The sequence below is a fragment of the Thunnus maccoyii genome, chromosome 11 (assembly GCF_910596095.1).
Source record: "Thunnus maccoyii chromosome 11, fThuMac1.1, whole genome shotgun sequence".
Lineage (NCBI taxonomy): Eukaryota > Metazoa > Chordata > Actinopteri > Scombriformes > Scombridae > Thunnus > Thunnus maccoyii.
Window position 1 is genome coordinate 2,482,635 of NC_056543.1, and position 14,245 is coordinate 2,496,879.

Below are 14,245 nucleotides of genomic sequence, written 5' to 3' on the forward strand. Positions count from 1 at the left end.
GGAGATAAAAGTAACATAATAATTGGTCAAAAATTAGGGAGGGTGGATGATAAGGTGTGACCTAAGCCGACCTAAGGACATAAAAACAATGCCCCAAAGAAAAAACCTTTGGAGCGATTTGGTTCTTTGTAAAAGTGCTACTTGCTCTCCTTTCATGCCGGCATTAAAGAACACTTTGCTGCTTGGACCTCTGACTCCCTTTTTATTTTTTCAAGAGAGAGTTTTTTGCTCTGGTACATTTTTCTGCAACAATTTGATACAACATTAGCATTAGCATTTAGCAACAAAAACTTCTCCATCGCTGTCACCGTATAGTCTGGCTAGCCACAATGCCACCGTCACCGCCACCTGTCGCATCCATGCATCACTAATTCTCTCGTCTCAAGGCGATTAGCTTCCTGCTGCCACCTACTGATACGGAAGAGTATTACACGATTACTCTGCCAGTCACTAGACAGCACAGACACTCCACAATAGCACATTGTTTGCAGATAATAATTAATTTGTTTTCAAAAAATGTTTTTTAGACCAATTAGGTGTCAATCAAACATCAACCATACCAACCACAGGATTTTATGATAGCAGAGATGAGATCCAAACTGTTATTCAAACTGATTATTAGGAAGTGATAAGTGATATATAGTCTATATTTATACAAGATTCATTTGTAACCACGGTAACACACGTTTCCTGTAAAGCCCATGTGACTTCATGTTTACTCTGTTAAAATGAATTAACCACCTTGATAATCAATTAATTGTTGGTCATTTTTTGTGTTTCAGCCTCTTAGATGAATATGATATAATATGAAGGATTGTTCTGGTTTATTTTATATATTTTATCTTTGGTCAGTTTGGGTTTTGGACTGTTAGTTGTTATAAAACAAGACCATTGAGGACGTCAGCTTGAGCTTTAGGAAACACCATTTTATAACACTTTATTGACCAAAAGACTGATTGATTAATGAAGAAAATAATTAACGGATGAATTGCTCGTGAAAATAATCGTTAGGAGCAGCTCTAGTTTACTCCTCTTGGTTTCTTTCTAATAGGTCAGTGTGAGTGAACAGTTATATATTCTTTTTAGTTCCAGATGAACTCAACAACACCTAAACCACCTTTAACCACAGCGGCTCAGAAAACACTCAGGACTCATGGTCATTGACGGTTTTTAAATCAATGTAGTTCTGCTGATTGAGGCTCATATAGAACATTTAGGAAGCAGAAACAATGTATTTTGTTGCTTCCTGTCTAAACTTCAGTCTACTGTAACTTCCAGTTTGAAATGAAGATGTTGTAACCTTCTGGCTTCTTCCTGCTGTGCTCTTTTGGAGGGAACACTGAAGCGGAAATGAATAATGATATCTCAAAGGTTTTGCTTGTTATTTCCCAAGAAGAAAAACACAGTATGAGACCCTTTATTCCCCCACTTGCTCCTCACCACAGTGGACCGGATATTCTCATGTTTCTGCACCACATGATGGTGCTTATCTCTTTTCATCTGATAGTAGGTTTCAGGAGAGGAAAAAAGACATCGCCCTTGGGTTTTCCCTGTCAGCACTTTGTTATTCCGAGGATTTAGATGTTTTCTTCTGCTTGGATTTCAAGCATTCAGCAGAAAAAAAGTGTTTTTCTTTCTCCCGGTTGAAATATTCTGATTCTTTTTCTTCAAATCTGAGGCCACACCTGTTATTTCTCTTATTTTTGGTGTTTTTATTTACATCAATTAAGTGCTGCCATCACAACCATGATGTATCTGTCTGTCTTGTCCTGCAGAGGTTTGTTGGGAACGTGAATTCGGAGGCCGTCGTCCAGAACAAGCTCTCCCACTCGGTGAGGACTCGTTTCCTGCGTTTCGTCCCTCTGGACTGGAACCCCAGCGGCTGGCTCAGCCTCAGAGTGGAGGTGTACGGCTGCTCCTACAGTGAGTGAAACATCCCCCCCCCCCGCCGTTCATATCACACTCAGTCTGCACGTCAAACAGCCACAATCACGTCAAGAGCGATAAGCTCACGTCTACAGGAACAGGGTGGAACTCCAGCATGATAACATCCCTGTAACTGTAACCAACATAAAACCAATAAACCTGACCCTCCTCTCTCTCCCAGGGTTGGATGCAGGTCCATTTTGCATGAATGAGGAAAACAATGCACATTGTGTTGAGGTACATGAGTATGATGGAAGCGCCTGAGCTTCTAAACAAAAAAATGCTGCTGCTGCTCTCGATGCGGCCGGACCTGCATCTGATGTGAACTGTGTGGTGATGCTGCGGGTTTGAAGCTCCACCACTGTCTGAGAGTGGTGTAAGCATCAGCAGCACACTGCAGCCCTGACACACACACACACACACACACACACACACACACACACACACACAGACACACACACACACTTGCTAAGACAAACATATTTCAGGAAATTCCAGTTATCACAATAATGAACAGAAATTCAAGAAATCGCCACAATATTTGTAATAGCTTACAATTTTATTAAATTACTGCAATTTTTCTGTGTGAAATCAACGGACTGCTTCTGATTTGGACCAGTGTGTGTGTGTGTGTGTGTGTGTGTGTGTGTGTGTGTGTGTGTGTGTGTGTGTGTGTGTGTGTGTGTCACTGCTCTTTGCTAACGGCTTAGTGGACGTTTACATTTGAGGAACCTGGAAAGAAACGCAGGTGGAGTCGTCCTTTAACAACATTATTGACTGATTTTATTTGGTGTTAATGTTGAGGTGAAAGTTCATTTAATAAAAGCTTGTAGTTGGAAATCAATACAGTATTTTCTTTTTATATATATATATATATATATATAACTTTGATCCCATAGTTCCCAAAAAATAGCACTGAAATGCAGTTGTTTCTGTGATACGCAGGATGTTTTTTATCCAAAGAAGTGATGACATATGACTCTTCATCGCTTTATTTTCCTTTTGTTTGTCATTTATTTTTCCCAAATCCTGCAGTTTTACAGCAAAAAGAGCACATAAAACATTGCATAGTTGTATCACAAACTTTTGAGAAAACATTTTTGGCTTCAATAATCACAGAAAAAACTAATAAGCAGATTTATATGTCAAAAAAAAAAAAAATGTAGCAGAGGGAGGAGGACGAAGGACGGGAGGAAGGACTGATACTGACTGTCAGAAATATTATTCCTTCCTATTTACTGTTGCTGCTAGCAATAATATTTAGTAATATTAAAATGTACATGTGACACAAAAAGGCAATTTATTATTATATGCTCTCCCTGTGGATGTATTCACCTATCAGTCCCCTCAGCAGGAGTGAATTTTGGACACTGATGTGGTAAATTAGTATTAAAATACAGATTTTCACATGACATGATGTAGTAGAAACAGACATTATACTGAATTTATGAAGATCATAAGTAAATATGGAGCAACTTCTCACTAAAATATGATTAAATATACCGTCTCAGTGTGAGAGCTCGCAGTAAATTTTTCATACGGTAGCTGAAGTGTGAAGGCTGTTGCTGGAATGACGGGGAGGAGATGTGCAGGCAGGTGGCATTTCTATGCAGCTCCTCCTGCTGCATTACAGGCTGGAAATCCATAAATTCATGAATCTCTTGCAGTAGAGTCTCTGGAGAGGAGAATCATATAAAAGGTAAACCTGAGAGAAAAAAACCCAACCCACAGTTAATAACTGAGCTCAGCCTTGTTGTTCAGGACACAACTGAAGCCAGTTTCACGTACGCTGCTGTTACTGTGCTGTTAAAGAAAGGAAGATCCTGCACATACTAACCTTTATCTCAAGTGACTCTTACAACAATGATCTTAAATAGACGCTGCTGTGTGAACAGTTTATTCTCCTGTGGGAGTCTCTCGGTGATTGACGGTGACGGTGTACAATTTGTCACATTTAAAGAGAAGTGAGACGCCAAGACATATACTTATTACTATATTTTATTAGACTAATGTTTATTTACAACAATATGTATAGAAATTGCATATCAAATGAATGAAAGCGTCGGCCTTGCAGCTTTCATAAGTCAGTCAAAGTTGTGCAGTCATATGAAATACTTGCCTTTCTTATGTTTCTGCATTTATATGAGGATGTATATATGTGTTTTTTTTTCTTTCTTTATGGGATTTTATATATGTACATTGTCTGTATATGATGCTGCTAGTGTGGCTAAACTCTTTCTGGAGTTTCTGAATCATGTTACCTGATGTGTTTTATAGTTTTTTATCATGATGTGGTTGTTTTTTTTTGTCAGAATCAGACGTGGCTGACTTTGACGGCAGAAGCTCTCTGCTGTACCGGTTCAATCAGAAGTCCATGTCGACGGTGAAGGACGTGATCTCTCTGCGGTTCAAGAGCCGGCAGGCCGAGGGGGTGTTACTGCACGGGGAGGGACAGAGGGGAGATTACATCACTCTGGAGCTTCACCGAGGAAAACTGGCCCTCTACCTCAACCTGGGTCAGTTACAGCTGTCTGAAGCCCCATTTTCTTGTTGACATCAGACGTGGTGGGTGCCAGATGTCTGTCAGGTTCTTCGCCTGCATACAGAATGATGTGCTTCCAGTAACAAGCAGAAAAGCAATATAGTGTCTCTTCAGAGTCTGTGGTTACAGCTCATCACTACTGAGAGGCATCCTCCTTTGTTTCTGAAGGAGTAGATCCTTTAAAACAGCTGGATGTGAAGTGCGAGTCACTTTACAGTCAACACGCTCCTCCGGTGCTGAAAACACATCAGAATAAACTGCAAAATCCTACAAATGTTTTATGATCCATCCACCTGTTTTTATTCAGTTTCAGTGGAAACACATGAAAATTTGAAAAAAAAAAAAATCCCAAAATATTGCAAAAAAAAAAAGTGTTTCCTGTTGTCTGAGGTGTAACAGCAGCTGTGTGGATAAAAATCAAAGTGAATAAATGACGACGTACATGAATCATGTGACTTAGACGTCACTGAAGAGCTGAAAACATCAGATCTGTGCAGAGCGATGATGATGAGGAGACTGTAACCTTCCTCACATGAAGACATGAAACTAAAAGAAATGTCACATTTCCATCATGTTTTCCATCGTTTGAGCTTCTAATGACGTCATCTCGTTGTTTCCTCTTCTTCTGTGACGGTTTAACGGCAGCGACTGGGAGATTAGCGCCACCTGCTGTTTATCTCTTGATATTCAAACAACAGCAGTGGATGGAAACAGGCTTACACAACATTTCCTTTCTATCATTTTCTGGAAATGTGGTTAAAATTTGAGCTACTGTCACGTGACTCTCCTCTGACAAATCATCACATCTGAGAAACAGGAACAAGCAAATCTTTTGTTGTTGTTTTCTTTCACCGGATTAATGTCTTCACCATGGTTTTTTTTTCCCACGTATTTGTTCCCGTCAGACGACACGAGGCTGAGGTTCAGCAGCGGGCGCGTCGCCGTCACGGTCGGCAGTCTGCTGGACGATCAGCACTGGCACTCTGTCGTCATCGAGCGCTTCAACAAGCAAGTGAACCTCACGGTGGACTCCCACACGCAGCACTTCCAAACCAAAGGGGAGGGAGACTCACTGGAGGTGGACTATGAGGTCAGTCCGTCCTGTCTGTGTCAATACTGTTATTCATTGTGACAGTGAGCGTTATTTCAGGCTTCTTCGGTCCAGGAAGTAAAAATAAATCAGCAGAGTTCCCCTTTAAGATCATGAAACTCACTCATTCAGCTGAAACAAGCTGCCAGAGTATTATTATATTATATTAAATTCTGTATTTTCAAGCATTTGGTTATAAACCAAAGTGGTAAAAAATAAAAATAAAAAAACAGGATATGAATTTCATTGTGATATGACCTATAAAAAGAAGTTTTTTGCATTATTTTTCTGTTTGGTCTCTTGATTAAAGCTGAGCTTCGGAGGCATCCCGCTGCCCGGCAAACCGGGCACCTTCCTCAGGAAGAATTTTCACGGCTGCATCGAAAACCTTTATTACAACGGCATCAACATCATCGACCTCGCCAAGAGACGCAAGCCGCAGATTTACAGCGTGGTGAGTTTGACTTCGACTGTATTTAAATAATGTAACTGAAGAAGAGTAAAGTTGCAGCCGGACAGATAAACAATGAGCTGAGAGGAGCTGCAGAGTCACAACCAACACATTACACACTGACACATCAGACTCTGCAGTTATAAAACTATTAATTAAAGCTATTTTAAATGTGTGTGACTTTGTGTTTCTGGTCCTCTCCAGGGAAACGTGACCTTCTCGTGCTCGCAGCCCCAGCTGACGGCCTGCACCTTCCTGAGCTCCAGCAGCAGCTTCCTGTCGCTGCCGGCGGCCGCGCCGTCCTCCATCATGGGGGGTTTCTCCGTTCGATTCCAGTTCAGGACGTGGAACCCAGACGGGCTGCTGCTCTCCGCTCGGCTGAGCCCGGAGCCCCGGAGACTGCAGCTGCAGATCAGCAACAGCCGGCTGCTCCTGACCCTCCACAGCTCAGCACAGCAGAGATCAGAGGCCACGGCGGGTCAGGACACACACACACACACAGACACACACACACACACACACACACACACACATTTAACTGACGTCTAACTGAGGCTTAACGAGTAATCTTGATTTAAATGAAATCGATCTTCATCTTGCAAGAGGTGAAATTCTTCACCAACTGTTGCTTTTGGTCGTCTGACGGTTTCTTTGTAAAGAACCAACAAAGCAAAGTGCTGAAGGAAATAAAAAGACTTTAATACAGAACATTAAGAAGAAAAAACACAATAAAAAATACACATGAATGAGATTTTAAAAAGTGTAAAATAGAATATAAAAGTGAATTAAGCAGAAACAATAAAATTCACGGAGCAGTGTGAGAGATCAATAGTCACAAATTGGATTTAATTAAAGGCAGCAGCAAACAGAAAGTCTTCAGCCTTCATTTAAAAGAATTGAGAGTTTGTTTAAGATAGATTCTTTATTGTCATTGTATTAATACACTATGAAATACAGTGTCAGCAATCCTCAGAATAAAATAAGATAGTTAAATATGATAAAGTATTATACAAAATATATACATAGCAATATAAGATGAAGTATGTGGTGCATAAAAGCTGAACGTTGACTTTGGGACCTTTGGAGGACGTCAACAAAAGGTTAAACCTATGAGATTGTTTTTTTTATGTAGAAAACATATAAGTTTGTGATTATGCATGTTTCAAACTAATGTTTAACACAGTGTACAGCGCCATGTGGGACTGGCCTGGGGTGTCATGACATTAATCATATCATTGTTCATTAATAACTTCCATCACATTAAAAAAGTCGGCGACATTTATAAGTTACATTTTCAAACATATCAACACAGAATAAATAAGCAATAAACAGTAAAAACACTGTTTAATACGCGGGGTAGTCACAGCCGACATCACAACTCACTGTTGCCGGTTGTCATGGTAACATAACAAGCTGCTTTCTGGCTCAGGAGATCATCAGAAAAATTAGTGAGCGTCAGAGCAGCGATGGGAAGATTTGACACACAAAAAAAAACAGCTCAAAGAAAAGCTGAAAGAGACAAAACTACTCAGCTAACCGTTAACAGACAGGTTTTAGCGTTTATAAATTCATATTTGTTTTATGCGGCTCTCTGATCGCTGGTACACATGAAAGCAAGACTAGAGACGTCCTGTCAGTCAGACCTGCAGGTTGATCCGTGTGCTGTCTCCTTCAGATATGAGGTTTAGCTTACAGCCGCATACTGTCCTCAACCTGTACAAACACACAGGCAGTTATTTAGACTGAAAACACATTTGTGTTGTAGGCGGACACAATATTTACATTTGTACTGACTTCAAAGACCTGCCGCTCTGTTTCTGCATCACCTCGAATGTTTCTGACACTTTCATAAGAAACTTTGGGAGGTTTCCTTTATGTTGAGACCTTATTTATGCAGATAAACACTGTTGTTCAAGAGCAACATTGTTTTTTTGTTTTTTTTCTCCATAATAAGAAGTTAAATATAAGCTCATTTTAATTGAACAATGAAAGACACTTCCGCTGAGCTGATTTGCGTTTCCATTAGCGATTTAAACACACTGAGTTGTGCTGAGCCTGAGACGGACCACCTCCCAGTGGGTTGTGGTGACGTCTCGCTAACCGCGGCCGACATGTGACGACCTCCCTTTTCCTGCCTCTACTCCTCAAACAAGCTGTGTGGCGAGACTCATCTCATGTCTGTGTTGGAAACCAGAGAGTAAACTTTTTTTAAAAAAAAGAATGTAAAAGTCTCTGTGTGTTCAGCTCTCAGAACTTTTGTAGCTTTTAACTGAATCTCTGTGGTTTGAAGTTTAGTTTCTCTCCCACGTCCTTGTTTGTACTTTCAGAAACTTTTACCGTTTCTGATGGTTTTCAGTTGTGTTAAGTTACTGCTGATGAAAACCTTTCCTGCTGCTAAAAGCTTTCCACTGACAAACTAACGGCTTTTATTGTGAAGAACTTATAGGAAATCAAATGTGTTTATTCACCATTTTACAGCCATGATTTTGACCACTAGTCACAGCCATGATGTATACAAGCTGCTGCTTTTCGACTCAAGACGAGTGCGTCATCAGTTAAAGAAACACCTTCAAGCAGGAAGCCCTGTTGTTATGGAGACGCAAATCTCTGCGGTGCTGACTCACCGAGTCAAATCAATTCAAACCAAGCCTGCACATGTATATGGAAAAGTAAGAGTCTACAGGTCTGTGAGGCTGAATGCTAACATGCTAAGATGGGGAACATCCAGTGTTTTCCATGTTCACCATCTTAGTTACTTTGTAAATTAGTGTTCTGGGCCTTATTTAGATTGTTATTCAGAGAGAACTGGGCTTTTATTTGAGACAGGTGTTGTTTAGTTGAGAACTGTCGTCTTGATAAATTCAGTATAATGACCATTTGCACAACATTTAACTCCATCAGTACAGCAAAGAGTCATGTCAGGTGTTCAACTTTGTCTTTTTCCTCAAATGATGTTAAAGGTACCATGAACAAACACAATCAACACTTCCTCCAGAAGTTTCATATTAAAGTCTTGCAGCCTTAGTTTTATATGGACTTTTAATGTGAAAAACATCAGGAAGTGTTGAGTTTTGTTGATGTTAGCTTCACATCAATCAGGAGTACAATGAAGAAGGTAGTGCAGGTGATTCTACCCCCCCCCCCAGCCTTTATTAACAAAAGCTCTTCATTTGTTCGTGGTGGACCTGGCTGTTATTTGAGACTTGGTCATTATTTGAACACCAGTTCACCTAAGTGCAGCTGAGACTGATGAGAATGTCGTTAGTAGTTGTTGCAGGATCACCAAGGTTATCACAGTTCATCCTGAGAGGAGCATGAATGTCAAATTTCACAGCAATCCATCCAACAGTCATTGAGACATTTCATTAAAACATGTCAACCTCATGGTGGCGCTAAAGGAAAAGTCAGTAGCATTCATCCTCTGGGATTCATGAATATCTAAACAAAACTTTATCACATCCATCAATTTGGACCAAAATGATGGACCAACTAACAGTTTGATGTTCCTCTCTAATATCAGCAGCTCTTCTAACCTTCACTCCTGCATATCTAACCAGCCTCCCATAAGTCAGATATGTTGACCAAGTTACTGCACAACATCAAACATCAAAAAGTGGGCATTTATATACCTGTCTCAAACAAAGCCCTGGTTAATATAAATAGTTAAATCTATTTAAACTAACACTTGGTTAACTAATCAGAGAGATTAATCGCTGCCATTTATTAACCCTAACCTTTTTCCTGAACAGATGTGTCAGCAGAGTGGTGGGTGTGACATGACTGTTGTCGTACTGATGGAGTTATTGCTGTGGAAATGTAAAATATAGGCTACTGCATACATCAAGGGCAGGTCAGAAAACAGGGAGGCTTCTTATTAAAATATGAGGAAATATAATCATAAAACCCCCAAACATGTTTCAAATAAAGGCCTGGTTCTCTCTGCAGTTCAGGTAAACAAATATGTCTGAAAACCTTGAAAACATTGTGAGATAGAAGCTGCAGAGGAACCCAGGAGTCAGACATGTAGTCCATCTGGCTGCCTGCATTGTATTGTATTCATAATGCTTCATTCTACTGAAGCACACTGGACACAGTCGACCGAATCCATCATATAATAACAGGACAAGATGTGGTTGTGCACATAATTTCACCCTTCATATTTTTAGGGCCTTTGTCCTCAATAAAACCTTCATTTTCTTGGGATTACATGAAGAAAAATGTAATGTAGAGAGCCACGAGGGGATCATGAGACTGCTGTGCAGAGATAACATGTAATCATGTGTGATTGGTGAAGAGAGAGTATCAGCAGATGGCAGGTTGGAGGGGATCACAGCTAGAAATTCATGAACCACAACAGGTTCTTTTTGAAGTCTCAACTTCACACCGAAAACTCTTTTTACTGAATAGAATCAAACTGTGGATTCACAGAGAGACGCCTCCTGTTCACCTCTAACTGAATTTATAATTTTGTCAACTCTTTTTATATAAATCGCCTCCTTCAACTGTAACCAAGACTTTACATTTGCATCACTGTTTGTGTCAGTTATTGCTTCCCTTCAGCTCAGTCGAGGTTTTTCCGCAACAACCACGTGTCCATATTAGTAGTTACAGTAAATCTTTATTGATATGATGTCGACTGAGGTTCAGACTTCATTCTTGGAAACAGCAGCTGAGAAAACAAGAGTCCATTTAGTAGTTTAGCAAAGATTTGCATCAAAACTTGAAAACTTTCTCTGAGTCATAACTCAAACCTAAACTCACAGACGTGATACACACACTTTTAGATTCAGTGTGTCGATGTGTGTCACTGATACACTGATTAGAAATCATAGAAAAAAGACTCCCCGTAAGTCCAGAACTTGCCTGAGAATGATCATGTTTTTAAGGTTTCTACATGCAAACAGCAACTAATGAGAACTAACGTTAGCTAACGTTTGATATAGCGGATGTCAGACCCTTTATCACATCGTCACACATCAGCAGTTGGAATTTTCCGCAGTTGTTTCGGCATTTTAGACGTTCAGATATTCTTTTATTTTCTTTTTATTTTCACTTCTCGTCCTCGATCATCCATGATGCAGAAAAACATCAGTCAGAAATGATCATCCTCATCCTCATCAGTTCAGTAAAAACAACAATAACATCAGTCTTCTGAGGGGGGTCGTCACAATTATCTGGTTCCAGCCTCTCAAATGAATCTAATACAATATGAATGAATATTTTCTGGTCTTCACTGGTAGTAAACTGAATATTTATGAACATGACGCTTGTTGCTCAAACTCTTCATCATCTCATCATCTCAGCAAGATTGAGTGAAAATGTTCTTTTTTCTTTTGTTTAGATTAAAGCTGCAACAATTTGTCAATTAATCAATTAGTTGATCGACAGAATATTATATAATTTCAGTAATTTTTCAAGCAAAAATATCAAACATTCTGTGGTTTCAGCTTCTTAAATGTGAGCATTTGCTGCTTTTCTTCAACATATATAACATTCAATCGAATATTTTAGCACATTGAAGACATCAGCACAGATTTACAGGCAAATAAACAGGTAAATAATAGGCAATAATACAGGTAAATTCACAGAGCAAATGATTAATAGAGAAAATAATCAACAGATTAATTGATAATGAAAATAATCATTATTGGTAACCCTAGCATTACTTTTATATACAGTATATGTAAGTTTAGCTGCCTACACAACATCATAATAATTCTCTCTGAAATATATATTATTTTATCTATTCATTTTTAAAAAATGTACTCAGTTTTATAGTATTTTACTGCATGTTCACAACCTTTGATTTGTTAAGTATCTTCTATCTGCAGTTCAAGGTACTGCATTTCATGTATGAAAGGTTCCATACAAATGAAGGTTATTATTATTATTATTATTATTATTATTATTAATGGAACCATTTTCTTGAATTAATCAAATAATAAAAGATGATTTGTGATTGGGGTTTTAAACAGCAGGAAACTACAGATCAGATTGTTCTTGTTTAGATGTTGTGTGTTTAATGAGAAGAAGTTTTGAGACGATCTCTAACTTCAGCTCACGGAAGTTTTGAGGTTCATGTTTTAATCTCGTGTGTATCTGCCATGTCCATTTTTATATCAGTGTTATTTTGGCTTCTATTTGTTTTTTCCTTCTTTTTTTGGATAATTACTGTGGCCACAGTGGGAGTAATTACAAAGAACATTGTGGGTAAGAAATTAATCTCACTACTCAGCATGAAGGCCCATCAGGAGACAACGTTGAGATTCAGACAGTAAATTTGTGTGAACAGACCTTGTTTCATATCTGAATGTCGAGCACAAAGCACAGACAGAGGAGGTAAATTCTTCACATCGGGGTTTCTGTGTGATACTCGTCCATGTGATGCAGAAAATCTCTGCACAGGAAGTGATGAATCAAAACTAAACAGTGAATGCACTGTGTATCTTAAACAGCAGCTGATGTTGGATCTTTCACGGTTCCTCTGGTGTCCCCAAGCTGGGACAATAAACATGAACATGCTGGGTGGAATTTACCTGCCTGGTTTCTGAGTTTACAGTTTAAATAATAAGACTAGCTGTGCCTCGAGCGTAATGGAGATGTCTCTATTATACTTGCTGCAAAAGCAGCTGCATATTGTAAAAGAAACAGAAATCCTCTCTGTGTCCCAGAGTCAGAGGAGAAAGTCATCTCTGTGTTCAGAACATATAATATCTTAACACTAATTGCTAACTGAAGCCTCATTTGGACGGGAGTTATTTCTCAAGGGGAGGTGAGGTGATTTTAACATTTTAATTTTTCACCCCCACCCCAGTAATAACTACAACTGGAATGAGCGACTGTTTTTTCAGTGAACTCGCTACTCCTACTGTCATTTAAATCCCATCCGGAGCGACATCTTTGTGTTTTAAAGTGGATCTCTGAGGTTTTTCCCTCTCCTACAAAAATGTTTTTGCTGATCTGACAGATGGAAACATATAAAAGCATCAGGAGAGCAAGACCCCATAAAAGCTCATCAGATGTGCTGCTGTAATGTCAGCTGCAGGTCGGAGCAGCTGTTCTCTTTCAGACACGTTTTAACACCAGATTTGTTTACATTTTGTCAAATAGTCTCCATTAAAAGTCATGTGAATCAGCTGTTAGCAGCTCCTCTTTGCTATGTAACACGGATGTACAGACAACTATCACTGGATTACTGTGATACTGAAGAAAACTTAAAGGAGCAATAAATGACTGATAAATGAGCCTCACTGGATGTCAGCAAACAACTATTTGCTATGTAAAGATATAGTGGAGTAATGGAGTCCTGAGCAGTGAATGAAGTCACGCTCCCTCTGTGTTATCCAAGCTTCTCTGTGCATGTTAGTGAACGTGAGTCCCTCTGTGTTCTCCGCGCCCGTTTCCAAGATGGCAGCCGCAAAAATTTCTCAAATTACAGCCAAACAGTTCACTAAAATATGTGTCTAAAAACATTTGAGGTGAGAAAAAGGTAACACAGTAACAGAATCTTGATCCATATTTGATCAGCATGGCCTAGTTTGACAGTTTGATCTGAGTTTCATGAGTTGTTGGCTTTCTTTCTTTTTTTTTCCACCTTGAATGAGTAAACGTGCACACACACACGTTTGTTTTGGTCTGAGATGTCGGTGCTATAGCACGACATCTAGCACTAACTTGTAAACCTGGACTCCTTCTTAGAGTCATAACTCAGTCAAGTTTGAACACACACACAGACAATCGCAAATAAACCTCCATAAATCTGCCTAGAAACCACAGAAAGAAAGAAGAGGCTTCAGAACCTGCCTGAGAAACACATTTCTCAGCTTTCTTCAGTATCAAAGTAATCCAGTGATAACTGTCTGTACGTCCATGACTACACTGCAAACAGGAACTGCTAACAGCTGATTCATTCACAGTGTCAGACTTTGACAAAAATGAATAGGACTGATAAAGAAGAGCATCAATCTGAGCAAGCGTTTGATACCGGTTGTTTTTGCTGTCTTGGTCAAAAACACACAAAAAACTGTGAAGTTTGGATACCTAGCTTAAACATCAGACTGTCCTGTAGTCAGCTGGTTCAGTTGACAGTAGAGTCATGACAAAGCTCAAACTAAAAACCCCACCATGAGTTCAGGACCTGAGAGATGCTGTGTGCAGACACTGTGCCTCCTACAATGTCTCCTTTTTACATTTATAATTCTACACCTGTTCAATGAACAATGTACAACAAGATTTA

At 39.4% G+C, this 14,245-nt stretch overlaps 1 protein-coding gene across 1 annotated transcript in view; it reads left to right on the forward strand.

Moving 5' to 3' along the window:
* The window catches only part of LOC121906955 (contactin-associated protein-like 5), a 111,906-nt gene that overhangs the window by 52,308 nt on the left and 45,353 nt on the right, over positions 1–14,245 (forward strand). Inside the window, exons 4-8 of the mRNA XM_042426214.1 lie at positions 1,776–1,923; positions 4,239–4,442; positions 5,374–5,558; positions 5,869–6,012; positions 6,214–6,487. Coding sequence (XP_042282148.1) covers positions 1,776–1,923; positions 4,239–4,442; positions 5,374–5,558; positions 5,869–6,012; positions 6,214–6,487 — 955 coding nt within the window. The remainder of the gene's footprint in view (positions 1–1,775; positions 1,924–4,238; positions 4,443–5,373; positions 5,559–5,868; positions 6,013–6,213; positions 6,488–14,245) is intronic.